This window comes from Podarcis tiliguerta (assembly GCF_965153285.1).
Source record: "Podarcis tiliguerta genome assembly, chromosome: 3".
Classification (NCBI taxonomy): Eukaryota; Metazoa; Chordata; class Lepidosauria; order Squamata; family Lacertidae; genus Podarcis; species Podarcis tiliguerta.
The window spans coordinates 3,922,159-3,941,760 of record NC_139536.1 but is presented as its reverse complement, the minus strand read 5'-3'; the positions used below and the strand labels follow the sequence as shown (position 1 = coordinate 3,941,760).

Here is a 19,602-nt window from a genome sequence, read left to right as displayed (position 1 = left end):
GGCACCACCTCCCGCTGCGAGCCTCGAAGTTGACGGTTCTCTCCCGTGGTTCCGGGGCAGAAGGCAGGTCTCTGTCACGAATGGCACCTGGAAGCAAGAGGGGCTGAACACCAAGTCTCAGAATATTTCCCCCAACGCCCCTTTGCCCTTTGAATTTTCCTCTGCTCCTGCCTTCTTGGGTTTTCCCAGCATCTGCTGGCAGTTGTAGTAACGTCTACAGAATCAGATAACCCACACGCCGAAAGCGTCTCTCATAACAGGGCAATCCACATTGTCCCAGAATGATGTAGGATGTGGACAGGTGCCTCAAAACAGTCTATCCCCGATGCCCACGTTTCATCTCTCCCTCTGGTCAGTGTCCACTTCGAGGCCCCCACCCCACGCCAGATTTTCATTCCTGTGCCCCATCCATCACCTTCCATTCCCCCTCCCACAAATGCCTAGGGACACAAAACTGCCTCCAGACACACAGAAATATGGCCCCGTTCTATTTAAGTCGCCCCTCTGCTCCAGAGTCAACACGTTCCTTGCTTGAGGGCCCCAGGGGGCGAAAACACTGCTCTTGCTGCAAGAAAAGGTGAAAAGCCACAGTCGGGAGTTCAGTTCAAAGACAAAGTGAGTGTTTTCATCTGGCTCTGGAGTGCCAAATCTCTGGGTAAAAATAAACTTGAGAGAAGAGCGTATGGAGCAGGGTAAAGAACAGACTTGAAATGCTACACGTCCCTCAATTTACGGGATATAGAGCAGTTTTGTGGGCCAAGGAGTCGTTTCTGTAACCGTGAATTCCTCCTTGATCTGGAACAGCCTTTCTCAACCTGTGGGTCCCCAGATGTTGTTGAACTACAACTCCCATCACCCCTAGCTAGCAAGGCCAGAGCTCAGGGATGATGGGAGTTGTAGTCCAACAGCATCTGGGGACCCACAGGTTGAGAACCGCTGAGAAGAGCATTGGAAGGGGGGCTAAGCAAGAGTTTTATTGTGCCTCACCAACATCAGACCTCCAATCCGATACATTTATTTTTTTTTACTGCTCATATGGCTCTCCTGCAGTGACGCCCGAAGAGGTTTTGAAACCTCTCAAGGCCCTCATTTTTAAATAACATAATTTTTAAATGGTTTAAAAATAGTAACTGATCGTTCCCATAGGTTCCTCATTGAGATACTGTGATGTCAAAAGTAGCCCCTGATCCACAAATGTGTCAACTTTTAAGAAAAGGGCATGGGCGTAGCCGGGGGGGGCAGCTGCCCCCCTAAACCAATACAAATCTGAGGTTCTGCCCCCCCTAACAAAAACCTGCCCCCCTAACAAAAATCCTGGCTATGCCCATGCAAAAGGGGTTATTTTTTACTGACCAGTCCTGAAGGTTCCCTGCTATGGTGCCAAAAAGTTTTTGTGATGCCCAGACTTCAAAATGTGTCTTTTTAACTATATTCACTTTTATATTTTGTCCACACCCACTGGCTGTTTTGCTGTGTGCCTCTCTTAAGGGTTGACCATGAGTCAAATTCAGCCTTTGCCCCTCCCAAAGGTAAGCCACCCGTGATTGAGAGCCATTGCTGCCATTAAAATTCCAGTAAACGCCCTCCGTGTTTCTGAACTGATTGCAAGTAGATTGTCTGACTGTGGGCTGCAGGAAACAGAAGGCACTTGGGTGAATCTCCAAGGAAGTCAGATCTACTGCTATTTCATGCTGGCTGAATGGGAGACGCTATCACCCTGTGACTGCAGAACCCCTAAATGGGATCCAAACTGGCTCCTAGGAGACAGACCGACTAACCACGGTTTCCAGTGGGCAAGCAAGCTCAGTAAACCCTTGTTTGAAGCTAGCAGGATGGCGAAGCTCTTACCTGATAGCTTTACCATTCATTTGTATGGTTTTTAAGCCACAGTAGAACTCTGAAAAGCCTCTTCAATGTGAAAAAAGCACTCCTGAGAAATGTCAATTGGGCGAAGCAAATAAACGAAGGAAAACATTTTTAGTATTGTGTCAGCTTGCCCAAAGGGGGGGGGGGGGGAATGGAGAACTTGCAGCCCTCTGTATGTTATTAGATTCAAACTCCCATCAGCCCCAGCCATCATGACAAAGAGGCTCCTTGCCCCCTGGCCCAAAGCACGGATGCAGCTGGAAGCAAGCAGGGCTGCTTTCAAAGAGGCCATACCATTTAATGCATCAAGAGTAAGAGAACCAGCTGATTAATTGCATCTTAATTTCATATGCAGCTTTCAGCCCCGCATGTGAGAAGCAGCCCTAGAGCCAATTCAATCTGGTTTCAATCCAATTCCTAGATCCAATTCAATCTGGTTTCTGGCCTGGACTGGGGGCTGAAATCACCCTGATTGCTCTCATGTATGATCTACCTTAGAAGGAGAAGAATGGTTTGTGTGCCTTTTTCAGCATCTTTTAATGCAATCCTTCTGAACCAGTTCTATGAGGTGAGGGGCTGGGGGCCACTGCCCTTAACTGGTTCTGTTCCGACCTGAGAGTTGGCGGTGACACTACAGAGTTTCCCCAAGGCTCTATTTTGTCCTCCATACTGCTTTAACATCTACATGGAACTGCTGGCCAGGGTGCAAAATTTACTGGACACAAAAGTGCTTAACCCCACCCCACCCCCAAACACCCACCAGCCTGCCCCCGCCTCCATGTTAAATATGGTGTTCCCTCTCCTGCTTAACCATTACTGGGCAGCTTGATCCTGAACCTACTAACTCAAGAAAGAATTTCTGTTCTCCCGGGGCAAGTGCTGAAGGAATCATAGAATCGGAAGGGACCACAGGGGTCATCTAAGTCCAGATTCCTGAAATTCAGGAATCTTTTGCCCAGCGCAGGACTCAAACCCACAAGCCTGAGGTTAAGAGTCTCATGCTCTACCATCATGAGTTCTATACACACTGCTGGGGCCCTGCCATGGGGGTTTTCATGTGCCATCTCTGTTGCTGCGAGGATCTTTGTGGGCCTGAATGTGCTGGATTCACTGGCAAAAAAACCTCATGCAGAGCTGCCAAAGTGAAAGGAAGGTGGCTGCCTTTCGTCAAATTTCAGGCAGGGCAGTCTCCAGAGTAAGTGTGTGTTTCTGACCCCAAGGACCCAATTTGCTTGTAAGCCAAAGCCCTGCTGTTGTTCTGGACTGCTCTCCATGTTTTCAGAGGAAGTCCAAGGCAACCAAGGCTGCCGTTGCAGACTTCCCCGAGGCAGTTCTGGGCTTAGGAGAGTTTTACTGACCTGTGCTCCATCTGCTTCTGTTTTCAAAAGGTCAGAAGAGAGCTGGTTGCAGTAGAGACCTGCGGGTCTGAGAGCCTGGTCGTTTACCTGGGAGGGGGGGGGGGAATAAAAATAAACCGGGAATTCAGAAATAGTTTGGAAGCAGCGTTTCATCTCCAGTGTCTCTCCGGCAAATCTGGTCTCTCATCACCGGAAAAGGGAGACCAATGAACAACCAAGCACAAGGGAAGTGGTCGATGCAGCTAGCCACTGATCTTCACACACATACAAAATGAGAATCCATCGGGCATACCTAGGGCCAGACTTAAAGTGGCCGTTAGTCACTCCATCCTCAACTGAATGGGGAGAAGCACAAAGAACCACATTTGTTTGCCCAGATCCATCCAGTCCAGGGTCCCCTTTTCCTTGGGGGCCAGCCAGAGGCCTCCAGAAAGCCCTGATTGCCCCTGAACACAGATGGATTTGTCTAATCCCCTTTAAAAACCATCTTTGGGGGCTTCCGGACAGATGGACAGAGGGCTCCCTGTGCTACATAGCTACTGCTCTTCCGCTGTAAGTTACAAGCGGAATTGCAGTGGACTTTCCATGGGTGTGGATGTTAATTTTATTTCTGTGTTCTACCCAAAAGACAGCTGTGTGGTCAGATCTTCCTTCCTTCCTTCCTTCCTTCCTTCCTTCCTTCCTTCCTTCCTTCCTTCCTTTTTTAATTTTTTTTCTGTTCTTTCTTTCTGTCTACTTTAAAACCAGCTCATTTATTTAAGTGACATCAAGTTCTTGCATATGTGCATATGGTGTTAATTCCACACAGGGTGAGGAGAACGGGACTGTAGCTGCAAACAGAGAAAATAAGGAGGAGGAGGAGAATTTCTTCCAGGGCAGGGAAAAGGGAAAGAACTTGAGGGGGGGGCACCCACTCAATCTTCCTTCTCTGCCTGCTTTAGCAGAGTAAGCCAGCGGCAATCAGCTTCTAGTGTCTCAGAAGCTGTCACTGCTGAGAGGTGCTGTTCTTTGTACTAACCAAGAGTTTTCAGGCTCTTGGTTCCCGCAGAAAGTGTAGTATCGCTCAGAGATGTCAATTTCTATAGTGTTTTTCAGAGAGGCCTTTCAAGCACCCTCTTGCTAGTCATGTTACTGCTAATCTCTGTTCATGCGCTGAATGGGGAAGAGAGACCCTCGCCACGTGCGCGAGCATCTTGGCCAATGGAGATTCACACTTCAAGCTTGATAAAAATAACATCTACTTTGAAACTTCATGGGTGATTCCCATTGCGTAAAATGTGGTTTCCCCTCTACCAGCTGCGTATCAAAGTAGCTTAAGTTAGAAGACAAAAGTGTCTTCTAACTTTCCAGTGAATTTCAACATGCCTTGGAGCTCAATGGAATACCTGGGCAGGAGTCCTGGGGCCGGTGGGACACTTAAAAACAGCAGAGTGGGCAGGAAAGAACAGACTTTTAAAACCGACTCTTACGCTCTTAAAAGCTGCTTAGAGACTCTTTACGTAGCAAGCGACCGCTAAACTGAATTAGCAATATTATTATTTAATAATAATAGTATTAAATAATAGGACTGCAGAATTGTAAAGTTGGAAGGGATCCCCCAACGATCATCTGGTCCAACCCTCTGCGTGCAGGAATCACAGCTAAAGAATCCCTGGCAGATGGCATTCCAGCCTGTTTAGAAACTTCCAAGGAAGGAGAGTCTGGGTCCTCCCTTCTGCAGCAGCAGAGAACAAGCTTGCTCCATCTTCTGTGTGACTCTCATTTCACCAGGCTATCGTATTTGGAGACGGGAAGCAATTGGGCAGAGAGGACTGTCCAGCACTTCCTCCGACTGCTGCTGCCCTCTGCTGGTGGGAAGGAGAAGTGGCCAATGGCAGAAGTGCTTAGCACCCCTTCCTCGCCAGTTGTTTTCTTGCCCTCCACCCCACTGACAGGGATCCAGGTTCTACCACCAAGCCACTGTCCGGTTACGGTTGCTGTTGTCAGTGGCTTTTTGTCTCGCTGATCTTGCCACCACCATTATGAATTATTATTATTTAACTGAATGTATCTACCGCCCTAAGGGACAGCGGGTGGCGCTGTGGTCTAAACCACTGAGCCTAGGGCTTGCCGATCGGAAGGTCGGCGGTTCGAATCCCCGCAACAGGGTGAGCTCCCATTGCTTGGTCCCTGCCAACTTAGCAGTTCAAAAGCACGTCAAAGTGCAAGTAGATAACTAGGTACCACTCTGGCGGGAAGGTAAATGGCATTTCCGTGTGCTGCTCTGGTTCGCCAGAAGCGGCTTAGTCATGCTGGCCATGTGACCCAGAAAAACTGCCTGCGGACAAACGCTGGCTCCTCGGCCAGTAAAGCAAGATGAGCGCCGCAACCCCAGAGTCGTTCACGAATGGACTTAACTGTCAGGGATCCTCTACTCTATACAGTGGTACCTCGGGTTAAGTACTTAATTCGTTCCAGAGGTCCGTTCTTAACCTGAAACTATTCTTAACCTGAAGCACCACTTTAGCTAACGGGGCCTCCTGCTGACTCCGCGCTGCCAGAGCACGATTTCTGTTCTTATCCTGAAGCAAAGTTCTTAACCTGAGGTACTATTTCTGGGTTAGCAGAGTCTGTAACGTGAAGCGTCTGTAACCCAAGGTACCACTGTATACCACCTTATATCCAGAGGTCTCAGGGTGGTTCACAGAATAAAATCAAAGTATAAAACCGCAAAATACAGAATCAAAACAATCCAATAAGCCGCCCCCACATGGGCCTTGGCCTACCCTCCCTATCTCTCTCTGCGTATGGAGAGTCGGCTGCTTGCACTGACCTGCTCGGAGCACAGCTGGTTCATGCCTTGCACCTGCAGCTGGCTCATGGGCATCTGCCCAGCCATTGGGTTCATATTCTGGACGTTGGGGTTCCCGCCGGCCATGGAGACAGTGATGCTCATGTTGTTGTACATTCCCTGCTGGGCTGGCGGAGGCTGGGTCTGGCCAGCTTGGCCAAAGACACTGCAGACCGAAGAAGGACAGAGAGAGAGAGAGAGAGAGAGAGAGAGGGAGGTTGTTATGCACAGAGCAACTTGCCACATTTTCAGGGGTGCCAATTTTGTGTGTGCCCCTTGCCCCCCAAAAGCTTTCCTGGGTCCTGGAACTTTTAAAGCGTGGAAGTTAAGCCTATGGAGGCGTACGCTCTGCACCCTCGGGCCTTGCTTACTTGTTACTCCCCATGGGTCCTTGCTGCCAGGTCTTCATATCGGGCGACTGGTACCCAGGCGTTGGCGGAGCCGACTGGAGCATGGGGCTCTGAGAAGGAGGGATCTGCGGCGACATCAAGGGGCTGCTGGGGCTGAGCGACGGGGCAAATGCCGACTCCCCTTGCTGGTTCATTCCTGGGGAAAGAAGAGAACAGCAATCCTCAGGATGAACCTACATGAACCCCGGAGGACCAAGAACGCCATCTGTCTAGAGATCCCTACTTAAGGACTGGTGCCACAGACCTTCCTCCCAATACCCTGCTGTCTGTGCCAGCTGTTAAAGAGGGGGGAGATGGGGGATGCCGGGAAATCCACCTCCACGTCCCTACCTGGCTCCTGCTGGCCTCGAGGCCTGCATCTCGTTCAGCTGGAAATATGAATTTATGTTGCTGCCATTTTGCTCATTTACCTTATGACAGAATTGCTGGGTTGCTTATGGGTCCTGTTTATATGACTCTTGGTAATTTTTGTATACTATTTCCGCACCCCACCCCCCCGTTTATTTCTACTACTTTGTTCCCTGCTCTTGGATTGAAAACACTGAATGAAAAGCAATCTATAAAGGCTGTAAGCAAGCAAATAAGATGGCATCTAAGCCGCCGGGCAGTTCCAATACTTTAACTCCAGGGAGAAAGACTGGGAATCCTGCGAAATCTGAGTTGGGATTCAGACACAGGGTAGTTCCAGCGACCCCCAATTTCCTGGCTTACAGGTGGAACTCGAAAAATTAGAATATCGTGGAAAATTTCATTTATTTCAGTAATTCAACTTAAAAGGTGAAACTAATATATGAGATAGACGCATGACATGCAAAGCGAGATATGTCAAGACTTTATTTGTTATAATTGTGATGATCATGGCGTACAGCTGATGAAAACCCCAAATTAACAATCTCAGAAAATTACAATATTAAATGAAATCAGCAAAACAAGGACTGCAAATAGAATTACTGAAATAAATGAACTTTTCCACGATATTCTAATTTTTTGAGTTTCACCTGTGCTTGGCAGGTGGCCTGACAGGCCTTGGCCATCAGTAGATGTCATGGATGAGTTTGTGCCAGGGCGTATCTTGAAGGCAGGGGAGCCTAGGAAGCAGGAAGTAAAAGGCTAACAAGCATCTGAAGAGAATGCTTGTTTCTGCCACATCCACACCACGCCTTAGAATCACATGACTTCCCCCCAAGAATCATGGGAATCGTAGTTTACCCCTCACAGAGCTACCATTCCTAGCTCCCTCAAGAAACTACACTTCCCACGATTCTTTGGTGCTTCAAATGTCTGGGGTAGATGTGACTAGTTGAAAGGCAAATCCATTTGTCATTAAACTGGAAATACAAATTTAAGTTGTTGTGATTCTGCTTGTTCACCATATGTTAGAATTGCTTAGTTGTTTATCGGCCCCGTTCATGCAATTTTTGTAATATTTCTGCATTGTCTGCCCTCTGTTTCTTTTTATTACTTTGTTTTCTGCTCTGGGATTGAAGACACTCCTCGAAGAGTGTGCTACAAACACTGCAAAGAAATAAAGGGCTGCCGGACCATTCCTTTTTGCCTTACTCTCATCTCACACCAAACAGGCGTTGCAGGATTTTTGAAGCACAGAAAACCTTGCAAAACTGTGGAAGAAGGTCCAGGGTTATAAAGACCAGGACTAGCCACCTGAGAAAGTGTTTCTACCCAAATGCGATTTTGGTTTTAAACGCAGTGTAAGGAGTCTCTATGAGAGTATATTGTATTTAAAAATGGGGTATCAGAGTTTTTAGGGTGCTAACCAGGCTGGGATAGCAGGCTTGTGGGTTTTTGAATGTCTTATGTAGATTTTTCAATTTCATTGTTCTGTATGGGACAATGACAATAAAGATTATCGTATCTGACTAGACAAAGCAGGAAGAAGCACACAAGGCCCTCTTAAACCTTCCCAGCCTTCTGAATTCTCTGCGTGCAGCCGGAAGCGGAACAGTCCATAAGGAGAGATGCAAACCCTCATTTTCTGCCCAGAATTTGGAGAGGAAAAAGTAGCCGGACTACCATTAGCTTCTCACTTCTCTCTCTGAGTAAGGCACAACGGAGCAGACTCCAACCCTCCCACCCCCTTAAGCAGGCCCAGCCCCGGGACGCACCTGATCCCGAATACTGGAAGATGTTCTGCTGCATCTGAGGGTTCATGCCAGGGCCGAACTGCCCTCCTCCGACTCCTGCCATCATCCCCCGGTTCACCATGCTGTTGCGACCGGCCAGCGCCGCCGCCTCGGGGTTGGAGGCCAGCTGCGAGAAAGGGCTGGTGGAGGTCGGGGGGTTTCCTGGGCTCGTACCGTAGTTGGGGGGGAAGGGGAACTGCTGCGGGGGAGCCTGGGGGAGGCGCCCGGCCCCCAGCGGCACGGGGACCCCGGCCGAGGGGGGGAGGTTGCCCGCGAAGCTTTGCTGCTGCCTCATCAGCATGGCTCGTTGCTGCATCAGCTGCCTCTGGCGGTGCTGCTGGCTGTAGAGTTCCCTCTGGCGCTGGGCCAGCATCTGAGCGTTCAGGGGCGGCTGAGGAGGACAAGGAGGAAGAGACAAAGAGATTAGGGGACGAGGAAGGTGGCACGGAGAGAGACGAGCAAACAGAGGGGTTTTTTAAAATGAAACCTCCAGATTTGAAAAAAAGAGCTGTAGAGAACAAAACAAAATTACCACCCCCTCCAATGTACAGTCATACCTCAGGTTGAAGTAGCTTCGGGATGAATATTTTTGGGTTGTGCTCCGTGGCGACCCGGAAGTAACAGAGCGCATTAATTCCGGGTTTCGCCACTCGCGCATGCGCTCAAAATGATGCCACGCGCATGCGCAGAAGCACCGAATCGCAACTCGCACATGTGCAGACGCAGGTTGCATTAGCTTCTGGATGCGAGCGGGGCTCTGGAATGGATCCGGTTCGCATCCAGAGGTACCACTGTACAAACTAATACAGTGGTGCCCCGCAAGACGAATGCCTCGCAAGACGGAAAACCCGCTAGACGAAAGGGTTTTCCGTTTTTCGATGCGCTTCGCAGGACGAATTTCCCTATGGGCTTGCTTCGCAAGACGAAAATGTCTTGCGAGTCTTGAGATTTTTTCCCGCTCCCCACCACTTTTTTCTAAGCCGCTAAACCGCTAATAGCCTTTTAGCAGCTAATCTGCTAATCCCTTAAGCCTTTAATAGCCGCTAATAGCCGCTAAACCGCTAATAGCACTAATCTGCTAATAGGGTTGCTTCGCAAGACGAAAAAACCGCTAGACGAAGAGACTCGCGGAACGGATTAATTTAGTCTTGCGAGGCACCACTGTACAGTCATACCTCGGGTTGAAGTAGCTTCGGGATGAATATTTTTGGGTTGTGCTCCGTGGCGACCTGGAAGTAACAGAGGCATTAATTCCGGGTTTCGTCACTCGCACATGCACAGACGCTCAAAATGATGCACGCGCATGCGCAGAAGCACCGAACCTGCAGACACAGGTTGCATTAGCTTCTGGATGCGAACGGAGCTCCGGAAAGGATCCCGTTCGCATCCAGAGGTACCACTGTACAAACTAATACTAGAATGGTATGCAGAAGATGAACAGGTTAAATCAGTAATAATACACTGGGGCAAGAGATTTCGGGTATAACATGCAACTTACAGTATGGGAGACGTAACGGAATTGGGATTTAAAATTCACAGCGTGTTATACGCAGAAAGAAAACTATATGAAAGTGATGTGCTGCTGGTATTTAACTCCCAGTAAATTAGCAAAAATGTATAAAACTGGGTCAAATATATGTTGGAAATGTAAAGAAAAAGAAGGCACCTTTTATCGTATGTGGTGGACATGTAAGGCAGGAAAAGAATTATGGGAGGTGATATATAATGAACTGAAAAAAATGTTTAAAGTAACATTTCCTAAAAAACCCCTGAAGCCTTAGGAATTTTAGGTGCCGAAATCCCAAGAGAGCAGAAAAGACTATTTATGTACACAGCCACGGCCAGGCAGATGCTACTAGCTCAGAGATGGAAAGAATATAAAGTCCCTACCAGAGAAGAATGGCAGATCAAGTTGATGGACTACGTTGAAATGGCAAAAATGACCAGAAGAATCAGAAATCAGGAAGAACAAAACTTTAATAAGGAATGGGGAAAATTTTATAATTTATCTTAAAAACCATTGTAAACAGTTAAAACTGTTAGCAGGACTGGAACAACACTTGTAGTTTAATGGTGAATTTTGGACATAATGGAGATGTAAAAGATTTGGATTATCATAAAAGATACAGGAGGAAATGACTAATAGGACTCACAAAGGGGAGGAGGGAAGTCCAGGAGATTCTTTGGAATCTCGATTTTATGTTGTATGTTGGGTATGTGACTGTAATAATAATAATAATAATAATAATAATAATAATAATAATAATAATTTATTTATACACTGCCCATCTGGCTGGGTTTCCCCAGCCACTTTGGGCAGCTTCCAACTGAATATTAAAAACAATACAATGTCAGACATTAACAACTTCCCTAAACAGGGCTGCCTTCAGTTGTCTTTTAAAAGTAAAATAGTTGTTTATTTCCTTGACATCTGGTGGGAGGGTGTTAAACAGGGCAGGCGCCACCACCGAGAAGGCCCTCTGCCTGGTTCCCTGTAACCTCGCTTCTTGCAGTGAGGGAACCGCCATAAGGCCCTCGGCGCTGGACCTCAGTGTCCGGGCTGAACGATGGGGGTGGAGACGCTCCTTCAGGAATACTGGACCAGGGCCATTTAGGGCTTTCAAGGTCAGCACCAACACTTTGAATTGTGCTTGGAAACGTACTGGGAGCCAATGCAGATCTCTCAGGACCGGTGTTATGTGGTCCCAGCGGCCACTCCCAGTCAGCAGTCTAGCTGCCGCATTCTGGATTAATTGCAGTTTCTGGGTCACCTTCAAAGGTAGCCCCACATAGAGTGCATTTGATTTGAAATGCAAATAAACAAACATAGATAGATGATAGATAGATAGATGATAGATAGATAGATAGATCAGTGGCGTAGCGTGGGTTGTCAGCACCCGGGGCAAGGCAAGTAATTTGCGCCCCCCCCGCTGCACTGTCCCTCCCCCAGACAGTCCCTCGCTCTCTCTCCGCACCGCACCGCACGCCTGGCACCCTCCCCTCCACAGTGGGCGGCGACCTGGCGGCTCGGATCGGATTCACACAGCCAGCACTGCAGTGAGAGAGAGTGAGTGAGCCAGGTAGGGGCAGAGAGCTGCGAGTGTGAGCGCGCCCCCCCCCAGATGTTGCGGCCGGTGCGGCCGGGCCCCCCTGCACCCCCCACGCTACGCCACTGAGATAGATAGATATAGTGCAAATAGCCCAGGAGCCTGGAAGTGCAGACACTTGGGGGGGGGGGGAACACAACCAAAGAATGGAAAGATCACAGTTCTGCCCTGTGACTTGAGAAAGTGTCCTCCACAAACCTTCCCAAGCTCAGTAAGGACTTAAGAAGAGCCTGCTGGGCCAGGCCACTGGCCCACCCATAGCAGCACCCTGTTCTCACATAGGCCCATGATGGGAAAAACCTACAAGCGGGGCCTGAGCATAAGGACACCCTCCCTTCCTGCCTCCTGCCCATCACACGACAGGATCTGCCAGGGCAGAGGCACAGCAGGCAGCCCCAGATGTTCTTAAGAGAGGCAGAAGTCAGTTTGGAGCAACACCGCTGCAACCTTAAGGTCTCTTCCTTGTTCAGCTGTGGTGTGGAGCAGCCGTGAGCAAATATTCCTGCTTTCTGTTGTTGTTGTGCTTGGTGCAGCTGCTAGCTTGGGAAAAAAAGTGTGGAGATACACCAGCTGCTTCTCTTGCTCCTACCAGCAGCTTGCTTGCCTCGAAGAACAGCTGCCCCTTGTCTCTATGACTATGTATACTCGTTCCTTTACAATCCCATGCCTTATAGCCCACAAGCTTATCCCTCCCCCCAACAGGCCGGCTGGAAACTCAACCCAACTCCTTTCCGCTTCCTCTTGCCCAGCTCAATGAGACTCTCCACATTTTGCAAGCAAGAACTGGCTAAGAATGTTGCAAGAGCCCTTGGGGTGGTTTAAAAGAGGACTGGAGAAATTCATGGGGGGCAGCAGTGCTTCTGAATGCTTGTTGCTGGAAACCGAAGGCGGGGGAAATGTCCTTGTTCTGCTCCCTTGTTTCCTTTGGCCTGATCCAGAGTTTGGATTTGATATCCCGCCTTTCACTCCCCTTCAGGAGTCTCAAAGCAGCTCACATTCTCCTTTCCCTTCCTCCCCCACAACAAACACTCTGTGAGGTGAGTGGGGCTGAGAGACTTCAGAGAGGGGTGACTAGCCCAAGGTCACCCAGCAGCTGCATGTGGAGGAGCAGGGAAGCGAACCCGGTTCCCCAGATTATGAGTCCACCGCTCTTAACCACTACACCACACTGGCTCTCTGGTGTTGAGGACTCAGCTGTGAAAACTCTAGTATTGCCTTTACAAAAAAGGTTTTAAAAAAGGTTTTAAAAAACCCACATAGCAGAAATTCAAAGAAAGGAATACAAGATAAGCTGTTTTAGATTTTAAATAAACTCAAGAGCAGGGCTAAAATGCTCCCATGGTCTAGATGTTACTGCTGATGTTAAAGACTGATACAGGGTGTTTCCAATCACAGGTTTATATACTATAGGGTGAATTATTATTTTTTAAAGGTACAGGCCATTTGGTTCAAACGATGGGTTAGAGACTTCAAAAAAGTGTGACCAGCCCAAGGTCACCCACCAGCTGCATGTGGAGGAGCGGAGACGCGAACCGGGTTCCCCAGATTACGAGACTACCGCTCTCAACCACTACACCACACTGGCTCTCAATTCTAATTCCTTTCCTAGTGGTTCCTGGCAACACATGTGCCGTTTTCACTGCTGGTGCTACACTTAGTTGATATATCCAGAGTTGACCATTCTGAACCAATTGGAAGCCAAGCCATTTTAAAAATTATCTATTGGCGTATCCCTCCATCAAGCATACTGATTCAAGAGGGGTGGTCGCTGGGTGAAGAAGCGATCACTGCGCATAAGCCATTGGTGGTCGTTCTTGTGTTGAAGTCACAAAACCTTAGAGAAATCTGGTTGCTGATTTGGCTACTGGGCCAAGTTCCAGGTGCTACTATCAGTATACAAAGCCCTTAACAACTAGGGGCCAGTTTAGTTATGAGATCACCTTACCCTAACTGTGCCCACTTGATCACTTTGAACAGTCGAACTGGTCCTGTTGCAAGTGCCACGTAACACCCGTTCTTCGAGAGTGGCAGAACCTACCCTTTAGAACTCCCTGCCTCTTGATATCAGGCAGTTGCCTCCACCGTATTCCTTTTGGTGCCGGATAAAAACATTTCTGTTCAGGCAAGCTTACCCAGATGTCTAGAAGGACGATGTGAGTCATAATCTGCTTTTAACCTTATTTTAACTTTTCAAATGTTTTAAATTTTATGAAATAAATTACTAGAATAAACAAAGAAGGCAGAAAGCAAAGCCCACCCTTTTCCGGATTAAACAGTGTGTGCGTGTGCGTGTGTGTGTGTGTAGCTCCAACCCCGCCACTGGTTGGTGCCAAGCTCTAGAAATACGGGACCTCAGCTGTGCTGGCCCCAATGGCCACAAAGGCATCGCTTACCTGTGGCGCCATCTGCTGCTGCATTCCTGTCCTCATGCCGATGCCGCCTGCAGAGTTCACCGCAAACTGGTTCAGGATAGCCTGCCGATTTTGGTGTATCAGCTACAGAGAAGGCAAGAAGGGAGACCTCAGGGCGTGACAGGCTGCCGTTTGGGCACAGCTGCCCTTTGGCTAACAACACTTGCTGCAAGAGAACCTCCAGGAGAGGTTTGGAGAAAGAAAACCTCGGGGGGGGGGTTTTCTTGCACCTTGCACACACAAAATGCTCCCTTTCCCTCCACATCTATTGCTCTGGTGCTCTGGACCCAGGAACGGCCACCAGGAGGGCTGTTTGCATGTTAAGAGAAAGCCCAGTGATGAAAGCAGCTGTGCAAGATAAGGGAGGGAGAGATGCAGCCGTGCCTGGACCAAATCTTCCAGGGAGCCCTTGGCAGCTGGACAGAGCGTGTTTCAGTGGTCCCTCCAGCCACTCCCCCAAAATGGCCCCAAGGTCCTTAAAATACAGCACAATTGAACCTTATGCACATTTAAATAGCACGGTTTCAACCATACACAACTGAAGGCAGGCTGGCTGAAATTGTGCAAGTTTGATAACAACAAACAATAAATGCAAGCAATGTGGAGAACTTGAAATCTCTTTCTGCGCTGGTGGGGAAAGAGCTTTTAAACTTCCTGGCTTGCTTGGGGCGGGGGGAAGGCAGGCACGTGAGCATGCTGGTTGTGGGATGCTCTGGTGAGACCTCGCACAAGCACCCCTAGGTTTCTGGAGGAAATAATAATAATTTATTATTTATACGCCACCCATCTGGCTGGATTTCCCCAGCCACTCTGGGCGGCTTCCAACAGAATATTAATAATAATAATAATAATAATAATAATAATAATGAAAAGCGATCAAACATTAAAAACTTCCCTAAACAGGGCTGCCTTCAGATGTCTTCTAAAAGTCAGATAGTTGTTTATTGCCTTGACATCTGATGGGAGGGCGTTGCACAGGGCGGGTGCCACCACTGAGAAGCCCCTCTGCTTGGTTCCCTGTAACCTCGCTTCTCGCAGGGAGGGAACTGCCAGAAGGCCCTCGGAGCTGGACATCAGTGTCTGGGCAGAATGATGGAGGTGGAGACTCTCTCACTCCCCTTTCCCTTCTAGCCATAGGGAGCTTCCAAGGAGTTTGGTTCCATGTGACTTTTGTGTACGCCCGGAACCCTTGGAACCGAACCCCTGTGCGAGATGCAACCATGCTGCGATCGTCGGTGCCCTTCAGCGACACGGAGGCCTACCAGCCAAGTAGGGCGTGGCTCCAGCCAAAGGCCACGGGGCTCTGGCAAGCAAAGGGACCGGCCGCATTGGGTGGGAGCTCACCTGCTGCTGCCCCTGGAGCCGCTGCTGCAGCTGCAGTCGCAGCTGGTTGGGGGCTGTCGGAGGCCTGCTGAGCGCCTGCCGCGGCTGCATCCCCATGTTGGTGGGGTAGGCCCCACGGGGCGGCGGCACCTGGACTGGCATCGACCCAAAGGACTGCTTCTGCCGGACCATGCCGGGGAAAGGGCCGGGGAGGTTGGTGGTGGGGGAAGCGGAGGGGTAAGCTTGTGGGTACATGCCCGGCTTCTGGTCCATCATGAGATGCTGCGGCGGCGGCGTGGCTTGTTGGGGCTGAAACCTCTCCGTCAGCGCTTCCAGGCCGCCTCCCTGCTCACAGAGAATGAAACAAAAGCGTGAGGCCACCGTGAGTCCCGACATGGTTCCAAACACATGCAGCACGTTCTGTGACCTTAAGGGCTGCTTCTCTGTTGCCCGGCTGCAAACCCAGGCGAGACACCGGCAAAGTGGACTTTGGCCAGGGAACGGCAGCCCCTCTCAACTCTGCAGGGCAGAAGTGTTCACAAAACTGCTCACCCAGAACACTTTTAGGTGCATGCGCAAAAACACCTAGGCGTATTTTTTATTTATTTTTAAAAGTAGTGTACAAGTGGCTTATGACTAGAAGAAATAATCCACTGACAGGTTTCCCCTGGCAGGAGAGGCTTTGATTTTGGCCGACTTCTGGCATCTGAAGCACAAAGGGAGAAAAATGGCTGGAGCGTCCGAATATGGAAAGATAAACTGCAGGGGTGGTGGTTGGGGGGGACACACAGTTCAGTGCCCCTTTTCACACATGCTCCTTTTATTGTTGAGGTGAGACCCTCCCCTCTCACACACGCCCCTCCTACTTCGGCTCTTGGCATGCCACACTTTCTTGGGAATGCGTTCTGCATCTAGTAAAAGCTTGGAAACCATGAAAGGTGTGTTCTGATGGGAACAGGGAGAGATCTTCCGCTGCGCCTGGAAGTCCTCAACATTCATTGTTTTCCACTCCTCGTCCTCCTCGTTTTATGTGAGATCTCATGCAACCCTTGGTAAACTTCAGGGTGCTTTGGAGATGGTCAACCGGTGGACCATGGCTTTCAAACCAATGTTAACTATTACATTTCTATTCCATGTGTGTTTCATGGAGCAGCCAGGCACTTGCGCAGGGCTCCTTGAGAGCTTCCACCCAGGCACTGACCCAACTGAGAATCTGTTTAGCTTTAGTCAGGACTAAGTTTAGCTTTAGCATCAGGACCAAGTCCCTAGCCTTTATTGGTGGGCACAGCCTCAAACTGTGATGCTGAATGGGTAGGTTGTAATAAAACCAACCAGAAGCTGATGCACTAGACGAAATCATCAAATAACGCCTGTAGCGTTTCCATCTTTGTAGAATCTTACTTGTGGAATCAGCATCTCAGAGTTTAAGGGCTTATACATACTTAGATGTCCTTCGCTTTAAAGTTCTGCGCCAAAGTGCCCCCCCCCACATTCTTTTTTTGTTCCAGAGCTTTCCCAGTGCAAACTTGCTCTTTAAAGCTCAATCGGAGCAAATAGTCATCCGTGGAAAACCCAAATTGTCATTTGCTCCGATTGAGCACTAAAGAGCAAGTGTGCACTGGGAAAGCTCAGGGCAAAGAAAACACACAACAACAACAACAACAAACAACAACGCACAGAGCTTTTTAGCGTGGACCTCTGCTTGGAAAGAGTGGGGCAAAAGTTAAGTGTGGATATGCCCTAAATCGTTGGGACAAAGAAGGAAAGAGTGGATACCTTTAGGAACGCCTCTGTAACAGAGAGGCTATGGTGCATTGGGAGAGGCTTTTGACTCCAGCTTTTACAGGGTAAGGGCCTCATGGGCTACTCCTGTTCTTTGCTACTTTTCAAGCAAGCGCTCCACCCCCACCCCCTGGGCAGGAACTCTGGGTGCTGGAGCGCCTTCTGAAGGAGCAAACAGGAGAAGGCCCCGGGGCTCTACCATCTAAGAGGCAGCTTGCTACCTGGACCAGTTTGTCGATGCCAAGCGCTCGGTCCAGCTCTGCCAGCTCGTTCTCGTCTTTGCCGCTCAGGAAGGACACCAGCTGCTCGAGAAGAGCCTTCTCGTCGTTTCGCCCCTCCGGGGTGGTGGGAGGGCACAGGAGCTCATCGAGCTGAGAAGTGATGCAATGGCTGTAGGGGTGCAAACGAGGAAGGTGACGCAATCGAAAGGCACTCGGTTGTCTATAAGAAAAACCAGTTTACTTTGATATGGGCCCATCTGCTAATGCAGATGGTTGCAAGGGGAAAACCATCAGTGCGCTCTTGTGTATAAAGTTAGTTTGCGGTTTCCAAAAATCTGGGGGCAACTTTCACCCCCTCCCATCCCTGCAAAGACCAATGAACCCTATCCACCAATGTTTGTGCAGTATTCCGATGAACGCAATACAAACTAAGGTTCCACCTGCCTGGCTCTGCAGTTGTGTATCCGTTAGAAGCCAGCCAAATGTCTCTGGCAGCTCACAAGCGAGGCATGAAGACAGTGGGCTCGTCCCCAGCATCACTTAAGCAGAGGGGCACCACCCCTGCAGACAGAAGCATCTCCTCCTCCATGAATCCGCCCCATCCTTCTTTAAAGTCCCCTTGACTGTTCTGCCCTCTGAGAGGAGCCAACGAGGACGACCTTGTTCCACTATAGGCTAGTTCGTTAGACTAGAACTGGGAATTTTTCTATCCAAGTTATGTTTCCTGCAATGAACGACTTTGCTTTTTTCCTTACCTACAAGCATCTGTGTGTGTGTGTGTGTGTGTGCGCGCTTGCATGCGCGATTGTAACAGGGATAAGTCTTCTCTCTAACCAAGATTCAACCCCTTAATGTTGCCTTACTCTGCATACTAAAACGGTTTCGACAGGTAATTGGAACCCAATACTTGGACAGATCTGAACTCTGGTCCCCCAGAGCCTGGTCCAGTACTCTAACCACTACACCAGCGGTTCTCAACCTGTGGGTCCCCAGATGTTGTTGGACTACAACTCCCATCATCCCTGAGCTCTGGCCTTGCTAGCTAGGGATGATGGGAGTTGTAGTCCAACAACATCTGGGGACCCACAGGTTGAGAACTGCTGCACTGCACTGCCTGCTTCCTGAGTCCATGTTGCCAGCCCCTGGTAATGCCTCCCTTGCAGTTTACAACCTCCATGAAGTGCCCAGCTGGTTCTAGGTGTCACGATAAGAACAACAGCTTCTAAGAACTGGGGACAGGCTTGGGAGAAAAGAGCTAGAAGGAAGCAGAACCCTACCCCTCACTCTCTCGCTCGTGCCCCCACTCCCTCCCTGCGATCTATGTCCAATCTCAGAGTTGTGTGGGAGTGTAATAATCCTGATGATGGGGCTAACTGAAGTCAAAGGGGTGGCTGGGCCTGACATCACCAGGAGCAAGGACATCATGCTCCCTGGAAAGAGTCAGGAAGCCAGAGGTCGCTCCCGCCATGTCAGAACTTCCTGAGGAGTCAGCAAGTCTACACAGTTTGCTCCAGATGAGCACCACATGTAAATCACAGGGTGGGGATATCCAGCCTAACCCCACGGCTGCCAATGCACATGGTTGATGGCACGAGAAGAAAGAAGAATAGGGAAGACACGGATAGAGCAGCAGAAACTTAGAACTGGTCCATAAAAAGGCATCGCTTCTGCCTTCTCCCTCGCTACAGTTCCACAGCTAATATTCTGCACCAAGGTGCACTGATCCTGTTCTATAGGACTGTCTGTCTGCAAAGTGTGCAGCCAACGGCACAGGGATCTCCCACCAAGGAGATTCAGGGGCTGCAAACGGCGAGACACAAAAACCAAGCTCAGTGATTGGTTCAGATAGAAGAAGACAACAACCATCGAACCTGGGCTCGTGGCTGAGCTTACACTCAACGTGGAACCAGAGGAGGTTCTGGCCTTTTAACAGCATTGTACCTGCATGAGGTGCATGTTTTCTGTACTCACACTCTGAATTTTTAAAATATACACTTGAATAATAAGTTGATGGAAACCAGCTCTAAAGAAGGAGCAGGAAATGTAGAACCAGGTTGAACAGAAAGGGTGAGGTCCGGAGGGTGGCAACGCGAGAACGGGCCTTTTCTGTGGTGGCTCCCCCTTTGGGAAATGCTCTCCCCAGGGAGGTTTGC

General features: G+C 49.4%; 1 protein-coding gene across 6 annotated transcripts in view; it reads right to left on the bottom strand.

Annotated features, from left to right (window-relative positions):
- The window catches only part of NCOA1 (nuclear receptor coactivator 1), a 313,251-nt gene that overhangs the window by 2,188 nt on the left and 291,461 nt on the right, over window positions 1-19,602 (bottom strand). For 4 of the 6 annotated variants that reach the window (XM_083432484.1, XM_083432488.1, XM_083432485.1 and 1 more), the window contains 7 exons: window positions 17,450-17,618; window positions 15,468-15,791; window positions 14,106-14,207; window positions 8,588-8,996; window positions 6,426-6,600; window positions 6,037-6,220; window positions 3,225-3,311 (listed from right to left, as the gene is read on the bottom strand). In XM_083432484.1, the coding sequence (XP_083288610.1) occupies window positions 3,225-3,311; window positions 6,037-6,220; window positions 6,426-6,600; window positions 8,588-8,996; window positions 14,106-14,207; window positions 15,468-15,791; window positions 17,450-17,618 (1,450 nt within the window). Of the gene's footprint in view, window positions 1-1,848; window positions 1,931-3,224; window positions 3,312-6,036; window positions 6,221-6,425; window positions 6,601-8,587; window positions 8,997-14,105; window positions 14,208-15,467; window positions 15,792-17,449; window positions 17,619-19,602 lie in introns of all 6 variants that reach the window. The other 2 variants (XR_014509245.1, XM_083432487.1) reach the window with 1 other exon arrangement.